This window comes from Acomys minous (genome assembly GCF_964271855.1).
Source record: "Acomys minous genome assembly, chromosome: 15".
Taxonomy (NCBI): Eukaryota; Metazoa; Chordata; class Mammalia; order Rodentia; family Muridae; genus Acomys; species Acomys minous.
The window spans coordinates 77806227-77820705 of record NC_140497.1 but is presented as its reverse complement, the minus strand read 5'-3'; the positions used below and the strand labels follow the sequence as shown (position 1 = coordinate 77820705).

Below are 14479 nucleotides of genomic sequence, written 5' to 3'. Positions count from 1 at the left end.
AAGACAGACACTATCACATGTAACAGTATCAGGTTATTATTTATTATAATTTATTATTTGTTTACTATGAAGATATTACTACTTCTCTATCATGTGACTCCTACACATTTTTAATCATGAAAAGTAATTAGAGAAAGATATTTGGTTTTTTTACTTATTCATTTGGTAAACATTAGTACATGGCTATGTAGGTGCCAAGAGAAATGATAGCCTTTCGGATGGGAAGCAGTTCTGAAAGTTATAGAGCCGCAAAACAGTGGAGGAACAAGTAAAATATAATGTTGTCAACTTCTAGGAAAGACCTAATAAATGGGTCTTGTGGAGATGTAAGAACAGGTCCATAAAATTCTCCAAAATGATAAACCTCAAAGGATAAGAAAAAAAAAATGACAGAATCAATATACTGAAAGGGCTTGAGTGTTTATCTTCCCGCTACCCAGAAGGATAACTCCTACACAGAGTAGCAGTCCCCAGAAGGCCACATTTCCAAATTATTCCTCATTCTCCCATGAACAATCATTCTCTCCCTGGCAGAGCAATCTCACCCAACTGTAGATGATAAAGAAGAAATCAAATCTCTTTGATGAGAATAATCATTTTCTTTCTGGAACCTGGACTCAAAAACAGAGCCTCTTGCTCCCATCTCCCCCCTCATCCTACCTGATAAACCATAGATTCACTGTGGAGACTCAAGTACAAACTCCAGTGTGACCACTGATTAATCGTAGCACGTGTGTTACTGCTCCCGACACCTTTTCACCTACTGCGTGTCTAGGGAGGTTCTTTAGGGTCACTATTGCTCTGGTGAAACACCATGACCAAAGCAGGCTGGGGGCAAAAAGGGTTTACTTGGCTCACACTTCTACATCACTGGTCAGCCCTGAAGGAAGTCGGGGCAGGAACACAGACAGGGCAGCATCCTCAAGTGCTGCTGACTGGCTTGCTCCTCATGGCTTGTCAGTCTGTTTTTTTTTATAGAACCCAGCACCACTAGCCCAGAATGTCACCACACACAAAGTGCTGGCTCTTCCCCATAAACCACTAACTTAAAAATGTTCTGTACATCTTATGGAGGCATCCTCTCAATTGAGATTCCCTTCTTTCAGATAACTTTAGCTTGTGTCAGGGTGATATAAAAGTAGCCACACAAGAAGCTCCTTCAAACGAGAGTATTTTATAGTGGTAGTGTTCTGGAAGCGGTAAGAATTGACTGACCCCTTACCCCAGGAAAATGGCTCTCCCCTTTATCCTCTTTGATGGGATCTGTCTATGACCCATGATGTCAGACCTGCATTCATCTTAAAATCTATACAACTCTCTCTCTCTTCTCTCCTCACCCCCTCTCATTTATTAAAACATCATTCTTGGGAGTAGGGTGCAGAAAATGGTGCCAACAGCTTTATTATTAATACCTTTGTTTTCGTGCAATGGCCCTTGCAGTGAGATCATGTTCAAGCAACCAAACATTGCCATTACTTCCTCTTAGAATCATGACTGGAACACTGACTATGTGATGTAAGGCCTCATTTTTCTTACCTATAAAATGAGATCTACATTGTAGATCTTGGGTTAACATTAAATAAGAGAAAAATCTTAGGACAGAAGAGTCATTCAGCAAATGTTATTTTTCATTGATACCAAGGGAAGCACTTTATTTAAAATGAAAGAAGACAAGGAAGTCAGGGAGTACAGCTGCATGTAGGACGGGAAGGAAATAGCAGGTCTGGAAGGCAGTGGCATCCTAAGCGCCATGAACTGAGCACACAGTACAAAGCAGCAGTGGCTTCAAGTACATGAAGGAGTGTCCACGTCCAGCAGCAAATCTACTGTCACGTGACAATAGTTTCAGTGAGATTCAGGGTGCGACTATTTGGAAGGGCAATGTGCCTTCCCTGGTGACCTCAACTGATCCCTCATTTGGATTCTAAGGAGCACACTGAAACAGGCTCCTGCAACCTCTGCATAGGGCTGAGGGTGACTTACCCTTTATGTCTTTTTTTTTTTTAATTAAAGCACTTATTCAGCCAGTAGGGTTTTTGTTGTTGTTGCTGTTTTGTATCACAATAGATACTTCTGCAAAGGGAAATACATTCTCTCCATAAAGCTTATCTCTTATGATAACAAACTTTTATTCTAAAATTGAACCTAAAATAATCTTAAATGCCCAAACCTGGAAAAAGGTAAATATAATATTTATATTTGAAATGCAAATGAAGAGAGAATCAGAACTTTTATATTTATACTAAATCTTAGTATGTTTTAAAGACTATGAATCCTTTTGTACCTACTTTGTACAGTCTCTACCATTTACTTTCAAAACCAAGTCAGCCAGTATATCTACAGATCCTTTTAGAAAACAAACTTGCATATGGCTTTTCAAACAGTGGACATGTTTTCCAATGCACCATGATAGGAAATAGATAAGAAAACAGACTTAGTTTAGATTTAGAACTCCCTTGGGGTATAATTACTGCCTCTGAGCAATGTCACTGGGTTATGCATCACAGACCACAAGACAGATGTCACCCCAGGTGCTGTGCAGTACCGTCATTCTTCACAGTATTGGACTGATAGCCACATGGGAAATCAACCCCAGTTAAGACATAACGGCCCTGAGCATTTGACAATAAATATTTGGAGCATCAAAGTTATACAAATCCATTTGTATTATGTGCATTGCTCTAACACAAAAATACTACCTGGAACAGGCTTTCTATATGAGCTTTATTTAGAAGGAGCTCCTGTAAACATGTCATTGCCTAGATTTATTATGGATGGCATAGTATAGTATAGTTATGACATGAAAATTGCTTGAAACAGCACTAGCAAGTACAAGTCCTGATGCTTCAAGATTTTATATTCTCTTTTATATACAGTACCGGTTAATTAGAGAAACATGGGAATTGAAGAGCTATTGTTTGTAAAAAGCAACTTATTCAAATGAGAAGCTATGAGCTACAAAAGTGCAATGTGCACAGTGCATAGCGGGCGTGTTGCACACTAGAGGGCCAATGGCACGGGCCTCTTACTAAGGTATACTTGTAATATGAAAGGAGATAAATATCACAGGTGAAGAGCTGTCAATATTTATTTTTTGTGAGTCATTTGAGAGTTCAAATAATAACATTTCTGGGCTCTGATCTCAAGAGATTCTCATTTAGAAGCAAGAGAATATCTGAAGAGTCTACGTGTTAAAGAATGTTCGTGGGCCGGGCGTGGTGGTGCACGCCTTTAATCCCAGCACTCGGGAGGCAGAGGCAGGTGGATCACTGTGAGTTCGAGGCCAGCCTGGTCTACAAAGTGAGTCCAGGACAGTCAAGGATACACAGAGAAACCTGGTCTTAAAAAACAAAAAACAAAAAACAAAAAAACCCAAAAACCCCAAAACAAAAACAAAAACAAAAAAGCCAAAACCCAAACAAACAAAACAAAAGACTGCTCCTGGATCCCTCCTAGTGCCCCGTCTTGCTGCCCATCTTGAGAAGCGCTGCTAGAAGTCAGCCAGGGCAGCTGGCAGACCTAGTGTCTCTGAGAGGCTAAAAGAAAATGCCTGCAGCTCTGTGCATGTTAGCTGAAAAGGGTGAAGTGCACACTTGCATGTTTTAAAAATCTTTTTATGGATTATTTGCTTCACAGCCGGGCTGAGAAATACTGCTCAGTGGAATTGATTTCCAAATACTGATGGGTCTTCCCCAGCAGCAGAGCCACTTGCACTCTTCCCAACAGTGCACGGAGGCTTCAGCATCTCTGTATCCTCCTCAGCACTCCTGCCTGTCCTCCTGCGTTGATGGACACCATCCTCATGGCCACTGGCATTACCTCGTGGTTTGGGTGTGCATTCCTCAAATCAGCAGTAAAGGTGAGAGTCTGTCATATATTTATTTTCTATTTACTTATCTTCTTTGGAGAAATAATTCAAGGCCTTGAAAGATCAATTCTCAACTTTATATGGAAAAAAAAACAACAGCCAAGCTCTTCATTTTTTTTTATTCAACTTGGTTCTTTGTCTTTGAGTTTTAATTCACTAACCATTTTGAACATTAAGTTTAGCTTAATATATGAATTACAGATATTTTTGCTTGTTTGTGAGCTGCCATATCAATTTTGATAGTGTCATGTGACATACATTTTTAATTTTCAAAAAGTTCAAGTCTATTCTTGTTGCCTATATTGCTTTTCATGCTTTATTTTGTCTATTGATGAATCAAACATAAAACAGCTGGTTCCATGTATTTCTGAATGTTTTATTTTCACTATTGCATGGGATGTATTTTAAAATTTCCACAAAAATGTATGATTTCCTTAGACATTACATGAAATTTGTGCATTTTTAAAGTAAGGATATTTTGAAGTCTTCTACTCCGTGAACACGGGATGTTGTTCCTTTCCTTTATGTCTTTCAGCAATGCTCTGTAGATTTCCGTTTTACAAGTATTTTCAATCCTTGTTACAGTTAATTCTTTACTATTTTATTCTACTTGATGGAATTGCAAAGAAAATGATTACAAAATTTCCTCTTCAGATTGTTCATTGTTGGAGAAATACAAGCTAACTCTGTATGTGTGTATGAGAGAGTATATAGATATTTTAGATATTTTAATATTTAAGATATTATTACATATTAACTATCATATCAAAAAATGAACAATTTTACTTTTTACAACTTGGGTGCCTTTTAAAATGGACTTCTAGTTGGCTGAAGGAGAGAAACTGGGCATATATGGGCAATATTTCTCCTACATTTATTCAGTTGCGTCTTCATATGCCTTTTATAATAATGTATTTACCCTTTAATCTTTTATGGGTGTTTTAAATCATAAGGGAGGCTGAATTTTGTTAAGTGTCTTTTCTGTACCAATTAAAATGACCACATAATTTTCCTTCATTTTATGAATTTGGTATACAATGTATTGATTGATTATTGTATATTGGGTCACATTTGCATTCTGTGAATCAACCACACGCAGTCATGATGTTCACGCTGGTTAGTTTTTATTGTCAACGTGACACAACCTAGAATAGCCTGGGCAGAAGGAATCGCAACTGGAGAATTGCCTAGATCAGCCTGGCACATGGCAATGCATGGAATTAGCTGTCTGACTGACAACTGGCATGAGACGGCTCAGCCCTGCTGCTGTCCATGGCAACATCCCAGGCAGGTGTACCTGGACTGTACATGAAAGTTAGCTGAACCTGAGCCAGTGAGTAAGCCAGGAAGCAGGGTTCCTCTATGGTTTCTACTCAAGTTCCTTTCCTGTCTTCCCTTGGTGGTGGACTGTGAAGTGTACGCCAAATGCTCCCACCCCCACCCCAAGTTGTGGCTGATCAGTCCTTTATCACAGCAACAGAACACAAGCTAAGAGCATATAATCCTTCTGGTTTGCTGTTGAACTCAGTTCATCAATGCGATGCTTGTATTGCTGTTTATATATTTGCTTGTCATTTTCTTTTTCATATTGCCCTTGCCTGGTTTTGGTTTTGGAACAATGCTGACTCTGTGATGTGAATCTGGACAGATTTTCTGATTCTAAAAGTCTTCTCCAAACTGTCCGTGACGTGTTGATACTACTTTCAATGCGTGGTGGGAGTCTCCAGTCAGTCCTCCGGTCACGCCAATGACTCCTTCACTACCTGCTGGGAGTTATTCTGAACAATGATGCAATATCTCTGTTAAGGGTCTATTGAGACTTTTTTTCCCTCATGATCCAGTTTTGTAAGTTTTTCTGTGGTGTTTCTGCAGAGCTTAGTCCATTTCACCTGAATTATCAAAATGTTAGCCCATAATTATTTATAGTACACGCTTATTAATAGTTCACTTATTTCTGTAAAATTTGTAGCATGGCCATACATCTTATGTTTTAACTAAGGATTTTTTTTTTAATCATTCTATCTACTAAATACTTGTCATTTTGTAAGTATATCTTTGTCAACGTTTTAGTGCTCTTTATTTTTCTTTATTTTTTTGATCTCTGGTGTTAAATTTCTTTCTTTCTTGTGCTACTTTTGGGGTTTAGTTTATTATTCTTTTTATGAGTCTTTATGTTGTAATACTGTTGTCTAAAGAGTCTTTTCAAAGTTCTTTGAAAATATTAGCTTTGTTTTATATGATTGCAATTTGGACACAATGCTTTGTCACTTTATTCACCCTCAATTACCCACTTATGTCCCCTTTCTTTCCCCTTTGACCTCATTTTTTTCAACTAGTCACCTTCTACTTTGGTATGTGTGTGCGGGGGTGTCTGTGCAGGGCCTCACAGCTTATGTGTGCCCATGAGTGCAGTAACAGTGTCATGTCCAGAAGATGGTGTTTCAGAGCCCTCTTCCTTAGCACCCACCCATAATACCCCTTGGACCTTGGACTGGATGATAGAAATGAGCATTTAGGGCTGCAAAATCAGCCCTCACTTATTCTCAGGTATGAGTCTATTGGTATAAATACAAATATTTAGAAAGTAGCTTAACAACATGTCCATTTAGCAAAATAACAGTAGTTGATTATCCTGTAAGGTTTGTGATCTCCCTAACCCTTGGTAAAGCTTTTTGTAGCTTTACAGTACCAATAATATATTTCTAAGAGTGGAGTGGTCCTGGGGTAACTGGGAAGTGATTGGGTACCCCAGAACAGTCATGCTACTGCTTTGCCAATGGATGCTTCTTGCCTGGCCAGTTGGTATTGTAAGACACGAGGTCAGTGGTGGATGAGAACATTAATGACTTTTCTCCACCAGTGACCTTCATAACCCAGTCTGCTACTGTGAATACTAGCCAGAAGGAAGGAAGCTTCTAGGTCATTGTAAGTCAGTTTCTCTGTTCTGTATTCAAAATGTGTTGTCTTCAGGAATGGGGTCTTGGTGCCTAGTTCTGATGGGCTATCGTGTATGGCGGTAACATCTTGTATTATGTTGGGAACTTCTAAGGGCCAAAAACTCACAAGGAGACTCTGTGTTTAAAACCCATTACTCCGGGAAGCTGTGTTATCTGGCTGCTGTGCAATGTACCTTTCTGTTCAAGCTCTTTACTTATCATTTTAGCTTATAAGGAAACATGTCCTAAGGATATGTCATTTTTATACCTTAGTTTTGATTGGCATTTTCTCTTACTTCCTTTCTCCCATCCCCTGATGATCACCCTTCTTATTCACCTCCAATAATTTGATAAAATATGTATTTGACTGTGTCCTGACTCCAGTGCCTGCCCCCCAACCTCAAGCTTCCTTGGCTCCTTCCTGACCTCTGCAGACACTCACTCCTACTTCAAACAAAATTCTAAACGTTCCAATGGAAGGCACGTGTGTGAGATAATGTTTGGAATTTGGTCTTTCTGGGCCTGGGTGCCCCTTATTCAGTGTAATATTTTCTAATTCATCCATTTTCCCACAGATGGACATCTGAACTGATTCCACTTCTAGTTATTATAAACATAGGAGCAAGGAACATAGTTGTGTGCACACTTTGTCACCTATAGGTTAAAAACCTCTTTCCTAGCTCTACTTTAGATTGTGTAACAAACATTTAGTGTATCTTCTTTTCATTTTCACTTGTTTCTAAATGTTTGTTTCCTTTTTCTAAGCATTTTCTTACTGCTTATTTTACAGCTTTATTTGATCTTGATCACATACATGTATATGTACACGTGTGAGTGTGTGTGTGAGTGTGTGTGTGTGTGTGTGTGTGTGTGTGTGTGTGTGTGTGTGTGTGTTGGGGGGTATATGCAGGGCAGTTCAGGGGCTTGAGGAGGCCAGACTTGTTGGAGTCCCTGGAGCTGTAATTACAAGCAGCTGTGTGCCACTAGACATGAGTGATGGGTCTTCTGTAAGAGCACAATACACTCTTAGCCACTGATGTAGCACTTCACACTAATACTAACTTACTCACCTTCTAATTTTGTCATTGATTCACTGATAGTTTTGTGTGTGTGTGTGTGTGTGTGTGTGTGTGTGTGTGTGCGTGCGTGCGCGCGTGCGTAAGCATTGGCAGTATAGATCAGAAGCTAGAAAGTGTCATGCACCCTAATTTGATTTTCATCACCCATAGCCAGGTAGCTCACAACCACCTATAACGCCAACTCTTATGCCCTCTACTGGCCTTCACAGGCATTGCACTCTTGGGCATAAACCTATACTCACAGGCACACACACAGCACATAATTAACAATTTAAAAATTTTAAATCTAAAAATATTTTTAATATCCCTAAATTTCTAGCAGGTGTTTACAGTCTTTATACTATTATTAATTTTTAATTTCATTCTGGTTTTGATTAGACAGAATATTTTCTATGATAGTTATACTTCTAAATCTATTTGAAGCTAAATTTGTGCTGGTGCCAGACAATGTTCCACATGTAGCTGTGGAGAATGCTTGTCCTGTTGCTGCCTCCTGTTTCTGCTCTGCAAGGATCTAGTATTCAGTGTGTTTACTGTGGATCAAGCATTCTGTTTCTTTACATCATGCTTGGCTAGCCTAGTTATTATAGGGGGTGAGGTATTATTGTGAAACTGTTTATTTCTCCCTTCAATTCTGCCAAGTTCTATCTCCTATAGTTTGGCATTCTTTTATCAGGGATGCAAATATTTATAGTTAGTATAGCTCCTGAAAAGGGGAGATTAGACTTATTTGGCTATGCGTGCTTTATATTCGGTTAGCATTGTGTTGTCTTGCAAATCCCGCTCCAGTCTTCTGGGCCTAGCTTGGTTTTCTCACAGCGTTTCAATTCCTATTTCCATTTGTGTGGGTTTTGTAACTAATCTGCATTTGGTGTTTTGGGCTGGTAATTGCAGTGCTCTGGGTCCCTAACAGCAGACCTTCAGCCAGATACAAAAACACTTTTGATGGAGTCCACTGAGCTTCTTGGCTTTTGAAATAATGTCCTTCATCCACCTCGGAAAAACATTTCACCATCGTGTCTTCAAATACTCTCTCTCTTTCCCACTCATCTCCTGCTTCTTTGTGGTGCACAAAATATTGGTGAGTTCAACTCCAGGACCCCATGGTCACTTTCCTCACATTTTCCTCACTTAGCAGTTGTCACTGTCTTTGCCTTAGGGCATTCTTGCACTCCTCCCGGATTTCTCTGTGGAGTTCTGAAGTGACGTACGTTTTCATTTTTTAAAAATATATTTTATTAATTTATCCATATTACATTTCAATTGTTATCCCATCCCTTGTATCCTCCTATTCTTCCCTCCCTCCCTCCCATTTTCATTTGTAAGCATAGTTTTTAGTTTATAAATTTGAGAGGAGCCTTTTTACGTTTATTAGGCCTCCCCTCTTATACATTCATTGTGAGCAACTATTTTCGGCTTTAAGGCCGCTGTCTAGTGGATTTAACATCTGGTTTGTCTAGTTATTCTCTGAGCAGTTTCTCCCCCATGTCTTCAAACAGGTCATACATTTTTCTATGAAAATTCTTTTCTTCTTCTGATGGACTGTGATTTTTATTTTTGTTGTTGAATACCTGAGCTTTGGAACTTGTGAGGTAGTAAATCTGGAAATAAAATTCTTACTGATCTTCAGTTTTTCTGTTTTGCATTTCCCCTTGTTTGTCATTTTATTAATTTTGTCTATTTTTAGTTTTATTTTGTCTTCTTCAATTTGTTGTTGTTACTGGGTTTTAAACTACTTTTAGACAGGCATACAATATAAACTCAAGTTTTCCCCCATCTATTTTCTAAAGCTGTACCTTCTCGGTACGTGACCACTTGATTTTTTTACTCTTTTTCCTATATGCAGTTGCTTTCAAATACCCTATTGCTTAATTTCTGGCTCCAGTAAGGAAAATGGAAAGAGGCAATGGGTGGGGAACCCTAGAGAGTCTGTTAAGTCACTTTATCCAGAAGAGGGTAATTGCAACAGTGCAGGTGAAGAGTGTGTGGAGCTGTGACAGCAATACACTAGGGTCTTCCTCATCTGCATTTCATGCACACTATGTGCAGGCTGCAGTGTGAACACACATATAAGGAGCTACCATAGGCTGGGGTCAAGGGCCAGGTTGCTATTGTTGAGAGATGAAATTAACTATAACTTACTTGTTGAGGAGACCTGGAAAGTTAGAAACAGATTCCAAAACTTAAGAATAGTTATACCAGACAGATTCTGTCCTGTGGCTGACGTTAGGTGAGAAGAAAAATTTGGGACCTTTCAGGGTCCTCTTAGTAATCATATTTTATACTGACATTTACAATGTTATTCCAAATGCATATGAAATGAATCACAATAAGCCACTTCAATAAGAGTTTCATGGAGAGGAGTATAAAAGAGGTTTTCTCCTGATCGAATATTATAAATATTTAGAAACATGCAAAAAAGTTGGAAGAACTGCAGTGAGTCTTGTTTCTACATCCTATCAGCAACGTTCTCACAACAGGTTCCGTTCAAATACTAATTCTATAACTTCTTAGCTGGTCAACTTTAGGTAGGTTCTTTAACCTCCGGTTATTTTTCTTATCTAGAAAGGGGAGATAAGATGGGCTTTGAGGCAGATGCCGGTAATCCTGATAGTTAGGAGGTAAAGGCCAAAGGGTCAGGTGTGCAAGGTCATTATGGCTACAAAGTGAGTAAGTTAGAGGTTAGCACGGGCTACAGGAGACCCTGTCTCAAAACCTGAACAAAAACTGTCAGATAATGGCTGTATTTGCAGTGTGCACTGCTGAAATTTTGTTTATATCACACAGTCTCTGCAGAACGGTTAGCCAGTCCGAGGCACAAAATACGCTCTCAGGGTCAAGAATGATGATGGTAATTAGTATTTGCAGAATAAATGAAATCATAATGGATCACTACAGACGCTCCAGGGGAGCTCCGCAAATGTACTGTCAGCTGCTGCACACAGAAACGTGCTGTCTTAGGGAAGGCTGCACTGAAGAATACAGGTGGGGAGAGGTGTGTGGGGCTTTTGCCCACATCAGAGCCAGCATATCTGCAAGGAGCTGGACCAGCTTCCATATTTACTCTTCTGCTTACATGCAGTGAAAGATAGTCTGCATTGCAGCCCGTAGGGGAAAGACGGCAGTTTATCAGTGTATAACATGACGATTGGCCTCAAGTTTCAGTTTTCTATTGTAACGTAGAAGAAAACAAATAAAGGGCCCAAGTGGGGGAGGCAGGAAGCAGAGGAGGCCGGGAAGAATCCTGCCAATGTGAACTGGGTCCTAATCCTTGCGCTCCTCTGGTTCCAGTGCTCTCCCTGAGGAGGACAAGGGCATGTGTTTAGGTTAGGGCAAGGGAGGCGCTAAGTAGGTCCAGGTGGGACTCTTTAAGATGCACTGGCTCTTTTCCAGCCTCAGGTCTTACTTGCATACTTTCTACAGCTGCACTGATGCTTAAACCACAGCTGGTGTGTTTTGTCTTGTCCAAGAGTGGTTTGAACTATTCCTAAAACTTGATGTAAGTGTCTTTAAAGACCACCAGAAAGACATTCTTCGTTAATGGGCGGGGGTGGGGGGTGGGGGTGGGGAGAAAGAGACCAAAAGGAAAAAAATCTTACTATGCTGGAATTCCTAAGCCAAAACTATTTCAGAGCTAGTCTCCACTGTTAGGTAACTCCTCACTGTTTTCTTTCAGAATCTTTACGTGCCACTGAAAATGTTTTCCTCTTGTGTTTGTGTTGTAGCAGTGGATGCTGACCCCTCTGTCATAAACTGACTATACAGTATCTATAAGTTGTATATTATATTACAACCTTGAAATCTAACTCTGACGCTATCTTATGTCGCCTTCAGCAAGGTCACCTTATATTTGAGGTTCAATATTTCTCTCTCTCTCTTTCTCTCTCCCTCCCTCCCTCCCTGTGTCTCTGTCTCTGTGTGTTTGTCTCCCACTCTGTCTCTCTAACTGTGTTTCTCTCTCTCCACACACACTGCTTTCACAGGTATGGAATATAAGAGATATGTGTGTGTAGTGGCTGAACCTTATAGCTATAAACTCTTAGCTATAAAATCAGCTTTGTTTTATTTCTTTTGTCATGAATAGCATAATAAAAACACTATGTGAACTGAACACTTCAAATATCGAGCAAGGCTTCTTAAAGATGTTAATTATTGCTCATGGACGGATGCACTTGAAATGAATTACTTTCATAACATGGTGAATGTTAGTCTACCTAGTCCCATTGACCCATTAGGAATTTAAATCACATTTTCTGGATTATTTAGACAAACATTTCCAACTTGAGTTCATGAAATAAAAAAAAAAAAAGGGTCTTTGTTGTCAATTCCAAGAAACTCAGTTCTGAAAAGTTTGCAAATGCCAATGAAGGCTTTTCAGGTTACCTGAATGCACCTGCTTGATCAGGCCTTCAGCAAAGTATTTTCATTGGCAAATACGTAATTTATGCATAAATAAGAAGTTGGATCCTGAGAAACTGGAGCAAGGAGCTCAATGCTTTAAAGTCCTTGTGCAAAGCCTTGCTCACCAGCTCCTACCACACTTTTGCAAAGTTAAGTTCATCATGTCCAAGTGCCTGGGACACACGGCATGACTGCACACAGAGGCCTTTTCACACTTGTGACACACGGCATGACTGCACACAGAGGCCTTTTCACACTTGTGACACACGGCATGACTGCACACAGAGGCCTTTTCACACTTGTGACACACGGCATGACTGCACACAGAGGCCTTTTCACACTTGTGACACACGGCGTGACTGCACACAGAGGCCTTTTCACACCCTGTTCCCACAGCCGGCGTTTCTTCTCTATTAGTTGTTTTGGCAGTGCGGCAGTCTCAGGAAGGCCCTTGGTAAACTTATTTTAGGAGTGTGGGGGCGGGAGGGGGTGTGTGTGTGCGCATGCATGTGCCCCCTGCGAGTGTGCTTGTGTACGTAATGAGCCAGTGGATGCTCACCCATTTGCCCCCAGCAAAAATGTTTCCCTGTGGGTGGACAATCCCGCACTGTGAGTGTTCTGCAGGTGTCTCGGAGTGTCAGCTGGCCTCTGTTTATTATTTGTGTGCTGTGTACTGGGAGGCAGAGTTGGCCATCAGTAACAAGTTTGTGCAAATGGGTCAAGGAAATGAAAATCAAGCCTGTACGGCAGGGACTTTTGGGGTCTGGGGTTTTGCTGGCCAACTCTACCCAAGCTCCTCTTTGGGCTCTACTTTAAAACTGCTCCTGTTTGACTTGGCCGAGACTTCACATGGCAGGGCCCCGTGAGACCTGCTAGGGGAGCGCGGCTGCAAGCAGGTGTGCTGGTTTTGCCTTTTTTGCTGCTACCAGAAGAACACAGCTTCTGCTCGGTTCCGAAGCATTTCTCTTCTTCAGAAGCTTGTTTGTATAATGTGTTTTCCAAAAACAAGAGTGGCGGGGCTGTGGGTGACCGTGAAAGGAGGTCGCAAGCATTTACAGGATTCTGAACTACTTGTTTTTCAACTTTAACCTCCTGGTTGCACAAAACAGAACGGACACCTTTCAAAGCTGAATTGTTTTCCTTTTCAGTGTCTCAGGAGTAAGAATGGGACCTTCTTATCAAGTCTGTCCTGTGATGGGTTTCCCAACCCCACATCTGAAGAGTTGGCAAAAACTGACTTGTTTGCAGTGAAGTGCTTACTGAGTTTAACATCTGAATTAACAATATTCAAAAGTAACATCTTCTGAAGAAGCTTTTAATTTACAGAAGTTACCACAATTATTTTATGATCCTTCAGTTCTGTGGCCAACTTCACCATATCCCCAAACCATTAACAACATTCTGAACTCTGTCCACTACATTTACGGGGATCTGGTTAATATTAATATTTGTCCTGTTTGCTGTATAGCATGTTAGAGCTATTAGTCTAAGGATCGATTAGCCAGTCCTATATGCATAAAACATATCTGTATGGTGATTTATATTATCCAAAATGGTAGCCTACACTATTTGAGAAATTGGCCTTTATTAAGTTCTTTTTTAAAAATATATTTTATTAATTTATTCATTTTACATCTCAATTGTTATTCCATCCCTTGTATCCTTCCATTCCTCCCTCCCTCCCATTTTCCCCTTACTCCCCTCCATTCTGACTGTGACTGAGGGCGACCGCCTCCCCCTGTATATGCTCATAGAGTATCAAGTCTCTTCTTGGTAGCCTGCTATCCTTCCTCTGAGTGCCAACAGGCCTTCCCCATCCAGGGGATGTGGTCAAATATGAGGCACCAGAGTTCTTGTGAAAGTCAGTCCCCACTCTCCACTCAACTGTGGAGAATGTCCTGTCCATTGGCTAGATCTGGGTAGGGGTTCGAAGTTTCCTGCACATATTGTCCTTGGCTGGTGCCCTAGTTTGAGCAGGACCCCTGGGCCCAGATCTGCTCATCATAATGTTCTACTTGTAGGTTTCTAGGACCCTCTGGATCCTTCTATTTCCCCATTCTCCCTTCCTTCTCTCACCTAGAGTCCCAATAAAACACATCTTTATCCATCACTTCTTCACGTCATAGTTTATGGAACCATATGTATGTTGGAAAGCAGGCCAGATAAGGCAGGAAGGGAGAGAAGGAAGTTCTGCC

General features: G+C 40.5%; 2 protein-coding genes across 3 annotated transcripts in view; one reads left to right on the top strand and one right to left on the bottom strand.

Moving 5' to 3' along the window:
- LOC311584983 (uncharacterized protein) overlaps positions 1-3721 on the top strand; it is a 28896-nt gene extending 25175 nt beyond the window's left edge. The window contains exon 2 of the mRNA XM_084759753.1: positions 3637-3721. Coding sequence (XP_084615879.1) covers positions 3637-3645 — 9 coding nt within the window. The 3' untranslated portion in view covers positions 3646-3721. The remainder of the gene's footprint in view (positions 1-3636) is intronic.
- Positions 1-14479, bottom strand: part of CFAP299 (cilia and flagella associated protein 299) — a 451865-nt gene that overhangs the window by 87682 nt on the left and 349704 nt on the right. The gene's annotated exons all lie outside the window — the stretch shown is intronic.